Consider the following 18,099-nt stretch of genomic DNA (forward strand, 5'->3'; position numbering starts at 1 on the left):
TAGATATCCCCCATTACAGTTAGCATTTGGAAAAGAACCAAATATCTCTCATCTAAAAATCTTTGGTTGTGCGGTTTATATTCCAATAGCACCACCACAACGTACAAAGATGGGACCGCAAAGACGGTTGGGAATATATATTGGCTATGATTCTCCATCAATAATAAGATACCTAGAACCACAAACTGGTGATGTGTTTACGGCACGATTTGCCGATTGTCATTTCAATGAGAAAGAATTCTCAACTCTAGGGGGAGACAATAAACAAATAGGAAAAGAGATCAAATGGAGTGTACCATCGTTATTACACCTTGATCCTCCTACGAAACAGTCAGAACTAGAAGTTCGACGTATCATACATTTACAAAATATAGCAAATCAGCTACCTGATGCATTTGCTGATACCAAAATGGTAACTAAATCACATATACCCGCTGCAAATACTCCTGCTCGTATTGAAATACCACAAAACGGTGGAACGGCAGTTAATACACGTGAATCAAGAACACGTTTAAAGCGCGGTAGACCTATTGGTTCAAAGGATAAACTTCCTAGAAAACGTAAGGAATGTGAAAAGCATGATACTCCCAAAATAACAGAAAATATTTTGGGCGAAGAAAATTGTGAATCTAACGACAATATAGAGCATCTTGAATCTGAAGGAAATCACGAGATTTCTATCAATTACATCCATAATGGAAAGATAAATGAAGAAAACGAAGATCCAGAACCAAAGTTTGTATATGAATGTCAAAAGAGACATGACTGGATAAAATGGAAAGATGCAATTCAAGTCGAATTAGATTCGCTTAACAAACGAAATGTATTCGGACCCATTGTGCTCACACCCAAAGATGTAAAACCTGTTGGGTACAAATGGGTGTTTGTCCGAAAAAGAAATGAGAAAAACGAGATTACAAGATACAAAGCTCGTCTTGTAGCCCAAGGTTTCTCTCAAAGGCCAGGAATTGATTATGAGGAAACTTATTCTCCTGTTATGGACGCAATCACATTTATATTCCTGATGAGCCTAGCGGCCAATGAAAATTTAGAAATGCGTCTCATGGATGTCGTTACGACATATTTATATGGATCATTAGATACTGATATATATATGAGAATCCCAGATGGATTTAAAATGCCAGAAATGTTAAGTTCCAAACCTAAAGAGTTATGTGCAATAAAATTGCAAAGATCATTATATGGGTTAAAACAATCTAGACGAATGTGGTATAATCGTCTCAGTGAACACTTAACAAAAGAAGGATACACGAATGATCCTATATGTCCTTGTGTTTTCATAAAGAAAACAACATCCGGATTTGTGATAATCGCGGTGTACGTTGATGATCTTAATATTATTGGAACTCAAAACGAAATCCAAAAGGCATCAAACTATCTGAAAGGAGAATTTGAGATGAAAGATCTCGTGCAGACAAAATATTGTCTAGGATTACAAATTAAGCATTCTCGAAAGGGTATATTTGTACACCAGTCTACATATACCAAACGAGTATTGAAACGCTTTAACATGGATAAAGCAACTCCTCTTAGCACCCCGATGGTCGTTAGATCACTTAATGTTGAAAATGATCCGTTTCGACCATCTGAGGAAAATGAAGAAATACTTGGTCCTGAAACTCCATATTTAAGTGCAATTGGAGCTCTTATGTATCTTGCAAATTGTACTCCTGACATATCTTTTGCCATTAATCTTTTAGCGAGATTCAGTTCGTCTCCAACACGAAGACATTGGAATGGAATTAAACATGTCTTTCGTTACCTTCAAGGAACAACTGATTTAGGCTTGTTTCATCCTAAAAGTTCAAAAGGTCAAATGATTGGTTTTGCAGATGCAGGTTATTTGTCAGATCCACACAAAGCTCGATCCCAGACAGGATATGTTTTTACAATTGGAGGCACCGCCATATCTTGGCGTTCTCAGAAGCAGACACTTGTTGCTACTTCTTCAAATCACGCTGAGATCATTGCACTCCATGAAGCAAGTAGAGAATGTGTATGGCTAAGATCAATAAACCGACACATCTGTTCAAGCAGTGGGATTGACGAAAATACGGAGCCAACTATTCTATATGAAGATAACGCTGCATGTGTTGCTCAAACGAAGGAAGGATATATCAAAAGCGATAGAACCAAACATATACCTCCGAAGTTTTTCTCATACACTCAAGGGCTAAGAATAAATAGACTGAAGTAAGATATGTTCGATCATGCGACAATGCAGCCGACCTCTTCACAAAATCACTCCCTACCTCGGTATTCAGAAAACACATCCACAACATTGGAATGCGTCATCAGAAGGATCTATGACTGCTCATTCGAGGAGGAGCTTACGTAGTTGTACTCTTTTTACCTTACTATGGTTTTTTCCTATTGGGTTTTCCTGGAAATGTTTTTAACGAAGCAACAAAGACGTTAAGCGAGAATGGATAGTGACACCGGTCCCCAAGGGGGAGTGTTATGAAAGCAGCAGCCGCCTTGTTTGAAAATATAAAAGGATGTGGGGCCCGCTGCACTATTTGCACAGTGAATTTCTTTCTATATATACGAACGTTTTCGTTCATTGTAACGCATCCCTCAACCTTCTCTTCTTTCTATCAGTGTTAAAAATTCTACAGGTATAAATTTTGTTCTTATTCAAATTTCCGCGATACAATATAATTCCAGTTGTTTTTATAACAAGTCTTAATTTTTTTGAGTATTTTTTTATCGTCTAATTAATCAAAAAGCTTAAGTATTTATATCAAAAGAATAAATTACGATGACGTGGCTAAAAGTGATTGGTGGCTGGCATTGGATTTAGAACCCTTGAAGCCTGTGCCTTTAATTGAGAAGACAGCGAAGCCAAAATACCTTTATTTATCAAACAAATAAATGTCACAATCATCAACACCGATTCTTCAACTCGGTCTTCTCCATTCTGCCGACATCTAACCTTTGTCTCAAGACTTTGTCCGAAAGGAGAGGAAAGTTTGCGACTTTGTATTGGTTCCGATGAAGCTTCGACAAACCCTGAATTGATTTGGTCTGTTTCCTATTGAGATTCGAAGGCTTAAAAGAAGAAGAAGAAGAAGGCAAGAACATAAATGGGTTGTGCTGGATCCACACAGTCGCAAGGAGAAGGTGAGATCACCACTCTATTATCTCTCTCGGATCTCTTGTAGATTGGGCTTAAAGAAATCATTTTTTTTTTCTGTTTCGTTAGAGGAGATAAAGATGCGGACTTTCTATTTTTAGAAACCCTAGATGTATAATCGATGTGCTGAAATGTTCAACCCTCTAATCCCTAAAAGTAGGTTTTTCTGTGTTGAAATTAGGGTTTTAGGTTTTACCTAAACTTTATGGGTTTTATATTGATTTTATGTGATGTTCTAGTTGGACCAGACGAAGCTAGTGTTCAGATGTTGTGTGCGTATTGTCTACTTTTTTATATTTTTGCTAGGATCTCTTCTTGCCTTATGTAATGTTCTAGTTGGACCAGAAAAAGGCTTGTTTTCAGATGTTGTGCGTGTATTGTCTTTTGTCTATGTGCATTATCTCTTTCCTAATCTGACAATGCAAAGAGATCCTAAAAGATAAGAAGACATCCTTGCTCTGAGAAGACTCTGTTTCATTTGGAATCTTTACCTTAACACTATGATTGGCTTCCTCTAATTGGAAAGAAACTAAGTGATGAATCTACGCCAATAAGGCTGGTTAGTATTTTTTTTTAATCCTAATCAGGCTCTAGTACGATGAATGCATATGTTTGATGGTGCACATAGATCCATACAACGGAGATTGTCATTGTTTTATATGGCAGCAGATGGATAATTTTGTTGTTTGTTGACAGGGTCAGTGAAGAAAATTAGGAAACCAAAACCGTGGAAACATACCCAGCCGATCACTAAAGCTGAGCTTATGAAACTGAGAGAAGAGTTTTGGGACACTGCTCCTCACTATGGCGGTAGGAAAGGTAATTGATACCTGCTTACTTAGCTCTCTACATTGCCTTGTTTTGGTTTTTGAGTGGTGCTTTCTTTTTTTTATACCGTTGATTACAAAAGAAATAAAGACTTTGTAGGAAAAGGGTAGTAATGATTGGGAGAGGGGAAACCAAAAAAAGAGTTTTCAGGGCTCTACCGGGTTCGAACCGGTGACCTATTGATCTGCAGTCAATTGCTCTACCACTGAGCTAAGAACCCCTTTGTTGTTCATAGATGAGTTAGACTAAAGAGATGATTATGTAATTAAGAGAGTCTTTGGTTTCAAGGATCATGAAATAGGCATTAATTGAAGGGCTTGTTAAAAGTGAATATTAGATGTTGGAATGAAGTTAAAAATAGAGTATTAAGGGCCCTACCGGATTCGAACCGGTGACCTATTGATCTGCAGTCAATTGCTCTACCACTGAGCTAAGAACCCTTGTGTTGGTTAAAGATTAGTTAGACTAAAGAGATGATTATGTAATTAAGAGAGTCTTTGGTTTCAAGGATCATGAAATAGGCATTAATTGAAGGGCTTGTTAAAAGTGAATATTAGATGTTGGAATGAAGTTAAAAATAGAGTATTAAGGGCCCTACCGGATTCGAACCGGTGACCTATTGATCTGCAGTCAATTGCTCTACCACTGAGCTAAGAACCCTTGTGTTGGTTAAAGATTAGTGACATATTAAGATGGTCATGAAATAGGCATTAATTGAAGGGCTTGTTAAAAGTGAATATTAGATGTTGGAATGAAGTTAAAAATAGAGTATTAAGGGCCCTACCGGGTTCGAACCGGTGACCTATTGATCTGCAGTCAATTGCTCTACCACTGAGCTAAGGACCCTTTGGTTTTTACTCCTCAAATGTTTGATAACATTGAACTTGAATTAGAGTGTGTCAGTGTAATCTACACCACAGTGATGGATCAGTGAAATCATAGAATATTTCTGTCAGAAAAATGATATACATTGTGGTTTCTTGTTTAGTTATTTGCCTCTGATCTTAATATCCACTGCAGAGATATGGGACGCACTTCGGGCTGCTGCTGAAGCTGACATATCTCTTGCGCAAGCAATCGTGGACAGCGCAGGGGTCATTGTTCAGAACAATGATCTCACTGTTTGCTATGACGAGAGAGGTCAAAGATTCAAATCTTTTTCGCTTGCCTCCATGTTCATATTAGTTACATACTCCTGACTAGTACATATTCTTACTCTGCAGGTGCTAAGTATGAGCTACCTAAGTATGTTCTAAGCGAGCCTACCAACTTGGTGGAAGACAATTGATTTTTAAGAGATCAAGACCATTTCGAGAAGACAAGAAAAATGTAAATCTTGTGTTGTGTAAGTAGTTTACATTAGGAGACTCTGCTTTTGTCTATTTAACACTTTGAAAAATGATTCCCACTTTTTCTATCACACTGACTTGTTGTACCTAAGAAGGCAGATTGTTACTCAAATGCTAAAGACAAGTCTTTGGGGTTTCATATTGATTTGTTATTTTACACAATTTCTATACGTATATTATTGCTTTGAAGAGGTACTTTGTTCAGTCATGGCATGGCGAGGCTCGTACTTCTTCATCGTGTTCATGTTCTCATGTCTCTGTAAACAATCTTTAGTCCTCTAGCTACCCTGTCCAGATACAGATCTTCCGCCTTGTTTGTCTATCCAGTCTCAACCGAGTTTCTTGATGACCGAAATCAAAGTTTGGGCGTTTCTTTTAAGGAGTGAAACAATGCTCGAGTGAAGCTGTTGTTTTCAAGAAACTCATAGTCCCTTAAATTAAAATTATCATTACAAAGACATTTATCTATTTTTGAAAATGATAAAATAATAGACAAGCAAAAGCTGGTCTCCTTCAACACAACATCCATAGAGATTGACCATATTTGGGTGCTGCATAGCTGAAATTATGCCAAATCTCATTCAAGGACTCGCGATTCCCTTCTTTTTATCATCTCCAAAGCTGTTTCACAATAGATTATTGTTCCATAGACAACCCTGTAGTCAAAATGTAAAAAGAAAAAAAAAACATAACTTTCTGTCATGCTTTAGACATCTTCTTTTAGTTACAATTTACCTTGTGTAGAGGACTATTTCTAAACATTATTTGAGAAATATTTTTTAAAATTTTTGATTGCATGTCATTGTTATATTCATTTTCACAAAATAAAATATGACATGACTTAATGAAGAAATTAACCTGAGATTCTATTATTATGACATAGAACTTTAATGATAAAATTGTGTTTTATTTGTAAGATTTCCAATATTAGATAATAACAATTGGATGCATACCATATATGTATACAAAACTTCATATCCAAAATCAGCCAATTTTGTATAAAATATTTATAATTTTGTCAAAATTAAATGTGAATGTATCTTAACAAATACAAAAATAAAATAATTTTAATTAAAATATAACATTTAATTGAGAGTTAAATATTGAAAAATATTCATAGATTCATAAATCAACATAATAAAGTGAAGTTGGTCAATTGCTGAACTTATTTGAAATTAAACCGATATAATTCACGGTTTGTTAAGTCAACGAAAAATTAAATAACAAACAAATATTTATTTATTTATTTTATATTAAAAAATTAATATTAATAAATTAAAATTTTGTTTTATATAAAACGTTTAGAGTATTTATCATTGTGCATTGCACAAGAAATAACTAGTGGTATAATTAAAAATGTACATACTTTGTTTGTGAAATGTAAAACTGTATTTAAGTACTATAGCAAATTTTAAAAAAATATTTACATATTAATATTCGTCCCAAACCAGACATTGATTAAGGGGTTAGAATAATAAAATTTGACCAAAATCAAAGCCTAATAAACCATCACCGAAGAAAACTCTAGATTCTACGCGGCCGCAATCATCTCCAAATTGATGTCGTTGTTTCCTCTGGATATAATGTTCGCCGCTTTCAATAGCGAGCTCTCCCGGCTGATGAAGCCCAAATTCGGTAAGGTCAACAAACATGATAAATGGTCAAACAAATATCATAGTAATCGAAGAGCTCCGAGAATTTTGTTAATGAAATTGTATCTAGACGATGGTAAAGAGATAAAGGGTGGTTTTGTGTTTGTAGCTGCACCTTGTGGGAAAGCTGCCTACGTACTCTCTTAAGAGAGATCAAGCCACGAGTAGTTCATCATGTGGTTTTTTGCGTTTACCTTCCAAGTGGTGAAGTTGAGATTATGATTAATACCAAAACAGAGTGACGGGACAGTTGGATGGCGAGAAATGGAATAATATCTCTTTGGGATGATAACTTTGGTTAACGTCGTTGGGGTGAAGTCGTCGGGAAGCGCCTGGGAAAGATGCTCGGTTCGTCGGTGACGGGGTCGGCACGGCGGCGAGTGCTCGTCGGAACGAAGTCGTCGGGGAAGCGCCTGGGAAAGATGCCGGTTCGTCAGTGAGCTCTTCGGTTCGTGGTGACGGGGTCGGCACGGCGACAAGTGCTCGTCGGAACGAAGTCGTCGGAGAAACGCCTGGAAAAGAGGCTCGGTTCATCAGTCGTCGATGTCGTCACGGCGGCAAACTCTCCGTCGGGATGAAGTCGTGGGGGTCGTCACGGCGGCGAGCTCTTCATCGGGGTGAAGTCGTCGGATGAAGATGTCATCAATCATCATGGCTGGTCGGCCGACATCGCTCTTTGCCTTATGTTAATTATGGTTTTATTTGTCAGATTCCTAGAATGAGATAATAACAATCCGATACATACCATATAAAATTTCACATCAACTTAATATAAAAAAATCAGCCAATTTGAATAACTTATTATATTTTTGTCAAAACTAAATGTGAGTGTATCTTAACAAATACAAAACTATGATAATTTTAATTAGGTTAAATATTCAAAAAAAATTTGTAGATTCATAAATCAACATAATAAAGTGAAGTTGTCAATTTATTTGAATTTAAACGATATAATACACGATTTGTTTGGAAATCAAACAAAAAAATAAACTAAATAACAAACAAATATTTATAAACTTTATATATTTAAATTGAAATTTTAATATTGATAAATTTAAGTTTTCATTTCATAAATTTTTTAAAAGAATTTATTATTATGCATTGCGAAGGAGACCATCTAGTAGTGTAATTAAAAATGTACATTGTTTGTGAAATGTAAAAGTGTATTTAAGTACTATGGCTAAAGTTTTTGTAAGAAAATTATATATAAATATATATATGTAATTAATATTAATATTCGCCCCAAACCGAGCATTAGTTAAGAGATTACCAAAAATGAAACTTAGTAAACCGAAGTAAAAAAGAACCAAACAAAACCCTAGATTCTACACAGCCACAATCACCCCCAAATCGCTGCTGTTGTTTCCTCTGGAGATCATGTTCGCCACCTTCAGTAGCAGGTGTTTTGAACTCTACCGACCAGTTGAAACCACTCTGACGGCAACCACATGAAGATGTTGGAGAGCACAACTCATAGAAGCCCTATGTGAACTTTGCCAGAGCTGTGGAGATTGTAAGGACAAACCACCTCCACCGGCCAATATTGACACGAGTGCAACTCACCATGGCCGATGAAACCGAGACCACGAAGCGTGACTTTGCTAGAACCGGAAAATATAGATTTGAGGAGTGTCCTTTGCAATCTCGCTGTCCTCTAGTGAGATCTCGAAGAGGAGAAGCCGGATCTGACACCCACTTCCGAGAACATCGGCTGGAATCGTCATAGCCTCTCGGTCTCCAGACCACGCGTGACCGAAAAAGAGAGAGTTTCGGTGACTACATGCAACCATAACCACTTAATAATCCGTCTGATAAACAGAAAAGACGACGAGGACGGAGCCCTCTTACACTGACAATGACAATGTGTACGTCGACGGCGGAGAGACGGATCAGAAGAGATGTTTTAGAGAGAGGATGGAGATCAAAAAAAATTAGAGACTGCGTTTTTATGTTATGTTAGTCAACATATGTACTATATATAGCTAATTAAACATTTTTTTTATATCCGTGAAAAATCTCAGACGGTAAGCCCAAAGTAATCCCTACGAGGCTTTTCATCCGGACACGCACGGTTATAGGCAGGAAAGTGACCAAAGCGACTCAAACCCAGGACTGACACTTCAGCTGGAGTTCCATTACTAATAGACCAAGAGCTCTCAGTTAATTTAAATTTTTTCTTGTAGGCAAAATCTTCTCTATACTGTCTAACCACTCATGATGCCGAAAAAAAAACTACCGTATTAATTAATGTGAGCATTCAAGATGCATTCAAGATTAGGCAAAGTAGGGCTGCTTATAGACTAAATCACAGCCTTTCGTTGTAGACTCGATCCATGAAATAGGAAATTCAAAAGTTAAAAAAGCTAATATGTTCTTTAAAAAACAGAAGCTAATATGTTCAAAGTAAAACTAAAAAGCAGTCAAGAAAAGCAAAAAATCTTTTAATATTCTTTTTTTGAGAAAATCTTTTAATATATATATATATATATTTTATAAACTTGGTGTAATTCCAAAAGTTTTTTAAGTTCCAATGACTAATCACTAATATGTTCATAAAAATCCAAGTTTTCTTATCACTTAAAGAATATAGGAAGCTAAAAGAATCGAACACAAGACAGAAACTTCGACTGAAATTTTTTTATCACTAGGCCAACACCACTTAGTTTTTCTTCTCTCTGTAGCCATTGTTTAAACTTTTACGTAAAAAGTTGAATCAATTAACTTTTTTGCATGGCTGGATACGGTCTTGTTTTATTACGAAAGTATAGTATTTGACTGGACTAATTAGTTATTAATGTCCGTCAAAAACAATGGTAGCCAAACGTGGATCCGTGTAGTTGTCGGAACGAGAGACTTATCTACACATGTGCAGTTCTCCTATATATTAGCAATATATAATTTGGTAGTGTTCTTATCAATTATTATTATTATTTAGTAATTATGGATTCTATATACGAATAGATCAAGATAAGTGATTTTCTATTATGTTTATACTTACAAACTACCATTATTAAATCATAAGCATGACAATAAAGGTATTATTTTTACAAACTATCAGACCAGTGTTTTTTAATAAATTATTTACAAAACATTATGAAGTTCAATTCGAGAAATTATAATACTCATACAACTGCAAAAAAATGTAAGAAAATAAAAGAAGAAAAGAAATGGAATTTGTGAGAAAATGAACTGTTATTATTAGTAGTAATATAAATTCACCGAAATTTTACGCCATTATTTAAAATATAAATAATAATCAAAAAGCAGTCATGACTCACGAAACCCCACATAAAAAATCACTTCTGGCGGCTAGAATATAAAACACATTTTATGAGATTTTAGTGTATATGTAAATACTATTTTTTTTATATATATAAGTGAACACAAAGCTTTTCCCAGCTGTTTCTTTCTTTCTTCGTATCCATCTTCCATCTCCTCGATCTCTCTCTCTTAATCGTCTAGTCTATATTTGAGAGAACTGAGAGTATGTTTGTTTGTTTTTCTCCCAAGAAAAAAAGAGAGATGAGTTGTTTCATCTTGTTGGCCGAGAAAGTTATGAATGTTCTTCTCTTCATCGCCATCTTATTTGGAATTTTCGGATCAAATGCTCAACTCTTACCCGATGATGAAGGTGCGCATCTGTTCTTTCTTTTCAGTTTATGTTTTAAATTTCGAGTAACTTGAAATTAGAAGAAACAATTATTCGTCGGTTCCCTGTCAAAGCAAATAATTTATTGAAAAAATTACCTTTCTTAAACTAGGACGAAACTATCCTAAAGTTCAAAAAAATAACTATCCTCTCTTGCTTTTCTCAAAAAAAAAAACTGTACTTTATTTTCTCTTTTTGTTTAAAACTATCTGTAAAAATTTTATTATCAAAAATAAAAATATTTTTTGACAAAAATAACTTTAAAAACCTTAAAACTGAAATAGAAACAAAGAACTGCAACTGTTTTTTTAGGATATGTTCTCTCCATTTTATATTAATTTTTATAATGCAAAATTTTGTTATAAAATAAATATTATTTTGAAATTTTAATGTAAAATTTTGTTAACTTTTTTTTAATTTTTATTCGTTGAAATAGAGTAAAACGTGTAAATAATGACATTTTTATTTAACATTTTTTAAAAATTAAATATTTTTTAGTTTGAATAAAAAATTTAAAATTCACATTTAAAATAGTGAAATTGCATTTCATATACACAATTTTTTCCATTATTAATTCAATATCCTAAATCTCACACTTTGGTATCTTTATAGATAAAAATACAACTTGTCACATCATATATATTTACCTAATTTTCAATTTTTTGTGGTCTTTTTAGCTAATTAACTCTTTAAAATAAAACGGAAAGATTATATATATAGTTAAATTTGGTGGACCCACCTCAATAATGGAATCGTCGTCACTAGTGTTTGATCCACAAGCTGGAATAAAGAAATATTTCGGTGCATATATTAATATTATTATCGTCAAGAGAACCTACGATATTTCCATTTCCTTTTTTTGCACACATTTTAACTTCGTTTATGAACTACAGATTTAAACTAACTACCATTTTAATGTCGAGCTTATAAAATATATAAAGATCGAGCAAGCTCCGTCAACTAAAACATACATTTATATGATTCATACAATCATCTATCCTGTAGTTTCTCAATTTATATGCTTAATTTATTCCAATAATAGCTCAGAGTCAATAAATTATATTTAATGTACCAATTTGGATAACATATATATTTTTCAAAGATGTGTATTTCAATAGGTGCAAGTTGGGTCAATGAGAGAGACGTTGAGATATTCAATTATCTCCCATTACCTTGTTCATTAGTTGACCTTTCCTCATTTGTGTTTATCAAAGTCTGACTTTAAATCTCAACCGTTAAATGTTTGACCTTGTTTTTACAGTTCAAACATTGCGGACGATCTTCACAAAGCTTCAACACCGATCAATGAACATCGAAAGGACTTCTTGTTCGGACAGAAATTCGAATTTCACTTCCGGCGAAGGAAACCGTACCATCATCTGCGACTGCACTGTAAACTCCACTTGTCATGTCACTCGAATGTTAGTAAACAAAAGAACACTTTCTCTTCTTCAATGTTTCTACTCTTTAACTTGTGAAACAAGAAACTAACTTAGGGTTTTTTCTTTCTTGATTTTAGATTTCTTAAGAGTTTAAGTTTGCCTGGGATTTTCCCCCCTGAGTTCGGGAACCTCACACGTCTGCTAGAGATGTACGTTTACCATTTTACTCATATAACGATCTCTGTCTCTAGGGTTTCTGAAACTTGGAACTCAAGCAATCTTTCTTTGTGTGTTTTTTTTTTCTTTTTTTCTTACAGAGATCTTTCTCGGAACTATCTCAATGGAACAATACCTACGACCTTGTCTCGAACCCCACTTGAAATCCTGTAACCATGCTCTCAACTTGTGTTCTGTTTTGTGCTCTTGTGATGATAAAGTTGTGCTGATTCTTGTTTTGTTAAATAAACAGGTCTGTAACCGGAAACCGTCTCTCTGGACCAATTCCTCCTCAACTTGGAGATGTTACTACACTTACTAATTTGTAATATTACATATCTTAATTTGTTTTCTTGAAACCAAAACTGAAGAGATGCTAACAAGGGAACAAAACATTTGCAGGAATCTAGAATCTAATTTACTCTCAGGACAAATTCCTTCAAGCTTCGGGAGATTAACAAGTTTAAATAGCTTGTAAGATCCGTTATCATATATACGGTTTTTACTGTCTGTATTGTTATTACAGTTTTTACTTAAGTGATTTGATTGATTTATGTCACAGGCTTCTCTCTGCAAACAACTTCACTGGTCAACTCCCTGAGTCCTTAATCAATCTCAAGAACTTGACAAACTTGTAAGTAGATATTCAGTGAAGATTTCAACAATGTTGATTCTATAGAATGATTCTTAAGAACAGCTTTCTTGTAGTCGGATTGATGGGAACTCTTTATCTGGGAGGATACCTGAGTTTATTGGAAACTGGACTCAGCTTGATAGGCTGTGAGTAAAAGCATTGTCTCTCAGATTACTTCTTCTCAAGAACATTTTTTTGGTTACTAAATTATTATGATATACTGCAGTGATCTTCAAGGCACATCAATGTCAGGTCCAATTCCAGCTTCATTCTCAAACTTGCAGAACTTGACTCAACTGTAAGCAAGCAAAAAGAGTTTTTCATGGTATGCATGTCATCCAAATATTTTTGTAGCTTAAAGAAAGCTCTCTTTTATTATCAGGAGGATAACCGATTTGAATGGACAAGCCTTTGATTTTCCAGACCTGCGAAATATGACCAATATAGAACGACTGTAAGTTTAATAACTTTGACTCTAGTTATAATATGAAAACTGTTAATGAAGGAAGGAAGTCCACATCGGTATTTGGAGAGTTAATGAACTAATATATAAAGGATTAGGGCCAATTCACTTTATTGCGAATTGGTTTTAAGTTGGAAGCTCATGATAAATCTGAACTTAACAAAAACAGTATTCTAAACAATCTGTTTTGCATGCTTCATTAGGGTACTAAGAAACTGTTTGATAAGGGGACCTATCCCGGATTACATTGGTTCCATGACTAAGCTAAAGACACTGTAAGTCAAAACTCTCTTGCTAGATCTATTTGGTTAAAGGGCTAATGAGTTGATCAAGATCTCACATTAAAGTATATATGTGTGTTGCAGAGATTTAAGCTCAAACTTTTTAACTGGTCCAATTCCAGATACATTTAGGGATCTGGATTATAACTTTATGTAAGTCTTCAAATTATCAAAATATTAGATGATGATGATTGAAAAAAAAAACTGATTCTTCTTTTTGGTGCTTTAGGTTTCTGAGTAATAACTCATTATCAGGTCAACTTCCTCAGTTCATCCTAGACAGTAAAGACTCGGTGTAAGCAAAAAAAAAAAAAACAAACTTACCTCTGTGGCTCTGTATAATCATCTGCTTATACATGTCGTTTAATGATTTGTTTCAGGGACTTGTCTTACAACAACTTCACTCAGGCACCTTCTCGTAGCTGTAGTATGCCTGATATGTAAGCACTATTGTTCTTGTTTCACATTGAAAATTCTGTTATGTTTATTGTCTACTTTACTTTTTAATGTTTGATATCTAATCAGCTTTATTGGTTATAAACTTTCAGTAACTTGGTCTCCAGCTACCCGTCAGAAACAGCTAACTCGTTAGTCTCCTTTCTTTTTCCCTCCTTTTTTCGGTTTCATTAAATCGCAAAACCACTGAAAAAACAAAACAATGTCTGCTTGTGTAGTGTTCAATGGTGTTTGAGAAGGGATCTTCCATGTCCCACAGAAGCCAAACGTGAGTGTATATTTACACCTTAAAGATTCAATCATTCAGAGTGTTAACTCACATATGTACGTTTCAGATTCCTCTCTATTCATCAACTGTGGAGGAGAAGCAGTGGAGGTTGGAAAAGACACGTATGAGGAAGATTTGAACAATAAAGGAGCATCAATATTCATGCCTGTTAGTGATAGATGGGGATACAGCAGTTCTGGAACTTGGATAGGCGATGACACAGTTCCCTATTTAGCAACAGACGACAGATTCAACTTGTTAAATGAATCGGTTCCACAGTATTACAAAAGAGCACGTCTCGCTCCACAATCACTCAAGTACTATGGACTATGCTTGAGAAGTGAGAGTTACAAACTGCAGCTCCATTTTGCAGAGATAATGTTCTCTAATGACCAGACTTATAGTAGCATAGGGAGACGAATTTTCGACATTTATGTTCAAGTGAGTTTCATTTGGCAGAACGAAAAAAAGTCTCAAAGTCTCTATCTCTTTGTTCTAACAAGAGAAAGATCTGTTGTTGCTGCAGGGGAACTTGTTGGTGAAGGACTTTAACATAGCAGAGAGAGCAGGTGGAGTTGGTAAGCCATTCACACTACAGATTGATAGGGTTCAAGTGAATGGAAGTACGTTGGAGATTCATTTGCTATGGTCAGGGAAAGGCACAAACGTGTTACCACAACGAGGTGTTTACGGTCCTCTCATATCCGCTATAACCATTACACCAAGTAAGTTTCTTCAATCTTTATAAATCACTTTTTTTTTTTAATACCAGGAGGTTCCCAGGCCCGAAACCGCAGCATGTAATATTAGTTTCATAGCAGCTGTATTAATGTTCTTTCTCTGCGCTGTTGTAGATTACAAGGTTGATGACGGAAAGCCATTGTCAAATGGAGCTGTTGCAGGCATTGTAGTTGCAGCATGTGCGGTTTTCGCCTTGCTTGTTCTATTAATCCTTAGGCTTACAGGTTACTTGGGTCGAAAAGAAGAGGATGACAATGGTAACAAGATAACATCATTCTATTATTCAAGAACTTCTCTAAGACATTTTCAATATCTCACTTTCTTTTGTTTTGTTTTATCAGAAGAGCTTAGGGGACTTGATTTGCAGACAGGATCATTCACATTGAAACAAATCAAACGTGCTACTAATAACTTTGATCCAGAAAACAAGATTGGTGAAGGAGGTTTTGGACCGGTTTATAAGGTGAGGAATTGCTCTAGATAGTTTCTGTGAGATTATAGTATTAAGTACTGAATGAGTTTTTGGTTATTAGGGTGTACTTGGTGATGGAACAACCATAGCAGTGAAGCAGCTTTCATCAAAATCAAAGCAAGGGAACAGAGAGTTTGTGACTGAGATTGGAATGATCTCAGCCTTGCAACACCCTAACCTTGTGAAGCTTTATGGTTGTTGCATTGAAGGGAAAGAGCTTTTGCTTGTGTATGAGTACTTAGAGAACAACAGTCTCGCTCGTGCACTCTTTGGTTAGTTTTCTATTATTCATCTATATAATCAAAAGTTCTTTAAAAAAATTTTATGCTAAAGTCTTATTTCTTAAACAGGTTCAGAGAAACAAAGACTTCACTTGGATTGGGCAACAAGGAATAAGATATGCATAGGGATTGCTAAAGGGCTAGCTTATCTACACGAGGAGTCAAGGCTGAAGATTGTCCACAGAGACATAAAAGCGACGAATGTGCTTCTTGATCAGTCTCTAAACGCTAAGATCTCTGACTTTGGTCTTGCTAAACTCGACGAAGAAGAGAACACACATATCAGCACAAGGATCGCAGGAACAATGTGAGTGTTCTTAAACTTATGGTAAGTCTTATACTTTTGTCTCATGTTTAGAATGTACCAACTTTTGTTGTTTCGGTTGACGCAGAGGCTACATGGCTCCTGAGTATGCAATGAGAGGTTACTTAACAGACAAAGCAGATGTCTACAGCTTCGGTGTTGTTTGTTTAGAGATTGTTAGCGGGAAGAGCAACACAAACTACAGACCAAAGGAAGAGTTTGTGTACCTTCTTGATTGGGCTTACGTCTTGCAAGAACAAGGGAATCTCCTGGAGCTTGTGGACATGGATCTCGGCACAAACTTCTCCAAAAAAGAAGCGAAGAGGATGTTGAACATTGCTCTGCTCTGCACAAACCCGTCTCCAACGTTGAGACCACCAATGTCATCTGTTGTGAGTATGTTAGAAGGGAAAATCAAAGTGGAACCACCGTTGGTGAAACGTGAAGCTGATCCAACTGGTGCAGCTGCGATGAGGTTTAGGGCGTTTGAGCTTTTATCACAGGACAGCGAGTCACAGGCTTCTACCTTTGAAAGGGATAGAGAACAGAAAAGCTCGTCGTCGATGGATGGTCCTTGGGTTGACTCTTCTTTCTCTGCGCCTGGCAAAGATGGTAACGTGAAACAAGAGGAAGAAGAAGAACGTTCGTCATCATCGTCAAGGAAACTTTTAGATGAGCTTACCGAGGTGAAGGTTGAGTAAAGAACTCAAGAGCAAAGAAGCTAGCTTGGAACAAGGAGAACGTTAATTATATTTGTCATGGAAACTGTTGAATGAAACAAAGAATTGTATAGATTCTTTTGGTATTGTTTAATCAAGATTTCAAAATGCACTTGCCATTAGAGACCTTCTTTCAGTTTTGTTAATGCTGTTGTGTAATTCTCTTTTTGTTTACAGAGTTTGATTTTAGTTGCCATTAGAGACATTCTTTGAGTTTTGTTAATGCCATTATGTATTTCTTTTGGATTAGAGAATTTGATTTTTAGTTTTACTATATACAACTTTAATAACATGAGGCCAAAGCATTGTTAAGCTGGATGGAGAAAGAAGGCTGAGCAGCGCTTGCAAGAGGAGTATCAGCTCTAATAATAACCACAAAGCTGGACAAAAGCGAATGCATCCCTTTCTAAAAAAAAGAGATTTACCATATCAAACTTCCCATTGAAGACTTAGGTGATGTTATTTAAAAAATTGAGTTTTTACTAACTCCAATTTTTTTACACTCATTTTATGACCTGATAATAATTTGAGACCATTAACCATTAAATTATTATATTTTTAAGACTGTACATTGGTAACCATTGGAATCCATCAGAAATTCTCGACGATAGTCAATTTTTGGATATTCGTCGAGAATATTTTGAACAATTGAATGATAGAGATTGAGAGCGATTTTTTTCTACAAAATCCTTTGAGCAATTGAATCATAGAAACTGAGAGCGGCTTCTTCTACAAAATCACAGAGACAAACTATTTGAAGTTAATTGAATGATCAATTAGCTTCAAATACTTGATCAATTTAATAAGCACAAGTAAAGAAAAACTAATGATTCATTTGAAAGTAAAACATTGAGAGAAGATACTGATCTTGCTGCTCAATGAGTCAGTTAAAAGCATAATGAGTCTGTCTATTCCCATCTCATAACCACATGTTGGTGGAAAGACATATTATAATGCTTTACAATAGTTCTCATCAAAAATTATTGCTTCGTCATCTCCAGGTTGTTGATCATTGAGCTGATTGGGAAAATATTGGCGTTTAACCACCAGATTGTTCAACTCAGTGTAAACATTGATGAGCTGCAATACAACCAGTTATATAACATGTTAATCAAATAACTATAGAAGAAATAAAATGTGATGCGTCATTCACATCATCAGCTTTTGATGTTAATTTAATAGAATTTACTAAACAAATCAATAAAATTTTCTGGATCTCCCTCAATCTCAAATCGACGACGAGAAAT

General features: G+C 35.3%; 2 protein-coding genes, 1 long non-coding RNA gene and 4 other non-coding genes across 7 annotated transcripts; 2 read left to right on the forward strand and 5 right to left on the reverse strand.

The window, feature by feature from the left end:
- The first annotated feature begins 2,863 nt into the window (after positions 1-2,863).
- On the forward strand, positions 2,864-5,496 carry LOC106407298 (ubiquitin domain-containing protein 1). Its single transcript, XM_013848140.3, has 4 exons — positions 2,864-3,144; positions 3,854-3,976; positions 5,006-5,125; positions 5,209-5,496. Exons 1-4 carry the CDS (start codon positions 3,108-3,110, stop codon positions 5,271-5,273), a joined length of 345 nt encoding a protein of 114 aa, XP_013703594.1. The 5' UTR covers positions 2,864-3,107; the 3' UTR covers positions 5,274-5,496.
- TRNAC-GCA lies at positions 4,134-4,205 on the reverse strand. The gene has a single exon. It is a non-coding gene; the product is annotated as a tRNA-Cys (tRNA).
- On the reverse strand, positions 4,354-4,425 carry TRNAC-GCA. The gene has a single exon. It is a non-coding gene; the product is annotated as a tRNA-Cys (tRNA).
- Positions 4,574-4,645, reverse strand: TRNAC-GCA. The gene has a single exon. It is a non-coding gene; the product is annotated as a tRNA-Cys (tRNA).
- Positions 4,760-4,831, reverse strand: TRNAC-GCA. The gene has a single exon. It is a non-coding gene; the product is annotated as a tRNA-Cys (tRNA).
- Positions 5,497-6,713: 1,217 nt separating the features above from the next.
- Positions 6,714-7,795, reverse strand: LOC125588842. The gene is made up of 2 exons (XR_007325014.1): positions 7,102-7,795; positions 6,714-6,950 (listed from the first exon to the last, which is right to left on the reverse strand). It is a non-coding gene; the product is annotated as an uncharacterized LOC125588842 (long non-coding RNA).
- Positions 7,796-10,336: 2,541 nt separating this feature from the next.
- Positions 10,337-17,057, forward strand: LOC111209033 (probable LRR receptor-like serine/threonine-protein kinase At1g53430). Its single transcript, XM_048760706.1, has 23 exons — positions 10,337-10,617; positions 11,897-12,056; positions 12,155-12,226; positions 12,335-12,403; positions 12,487-12,558; positions 12,636-12,707; positions 12,796-12,867; positions 12,942-13,013; positions 13,094-13,165; positions 13,250-13,321; positions 13,534-13,605; positions 13,696-13,764; positions 13,841-13,906; positions 13,992-14,051; positions 14,160-14,198; positions 14,286-14,335; positions 14,403-14,776; positions 14,862-15,060; positions 15,190-15,333; positions 15,418-15,539; positions 15,610-15,820; positions 15,899-16,136; positions 16,222-17,057. Exons 1-23 carry the CDS (start codon positions 10,473-10,475, stop codon positions 16,832-16,834), a joined length of 3,135 nt encoding a protein of 1,044 aa, XP_048616663.1. The 5' UTR covers positions 10,337-10,472; the 3' UTR covers positions 16,835-17,057.
- The last annotated feature ends 1,042 nt before the right edge of the window (positions 17,058-18,099 follow it).

The sequence above is a fragment of the Brassica napus genome, chromosome C6 (genome assembly GCF_020379485.1).
Source record: "Brassica napus cultivar Da-Ae chromosome C6, Da-Ae, whole genome shotgun sequence".
NCBI classification, from domain to species: Eukaryota; Viridiplantae; Streptophyta; class Magnoliopsida; order Brassicales; family Brassicaceae; genus Brassica; species Brassica napus.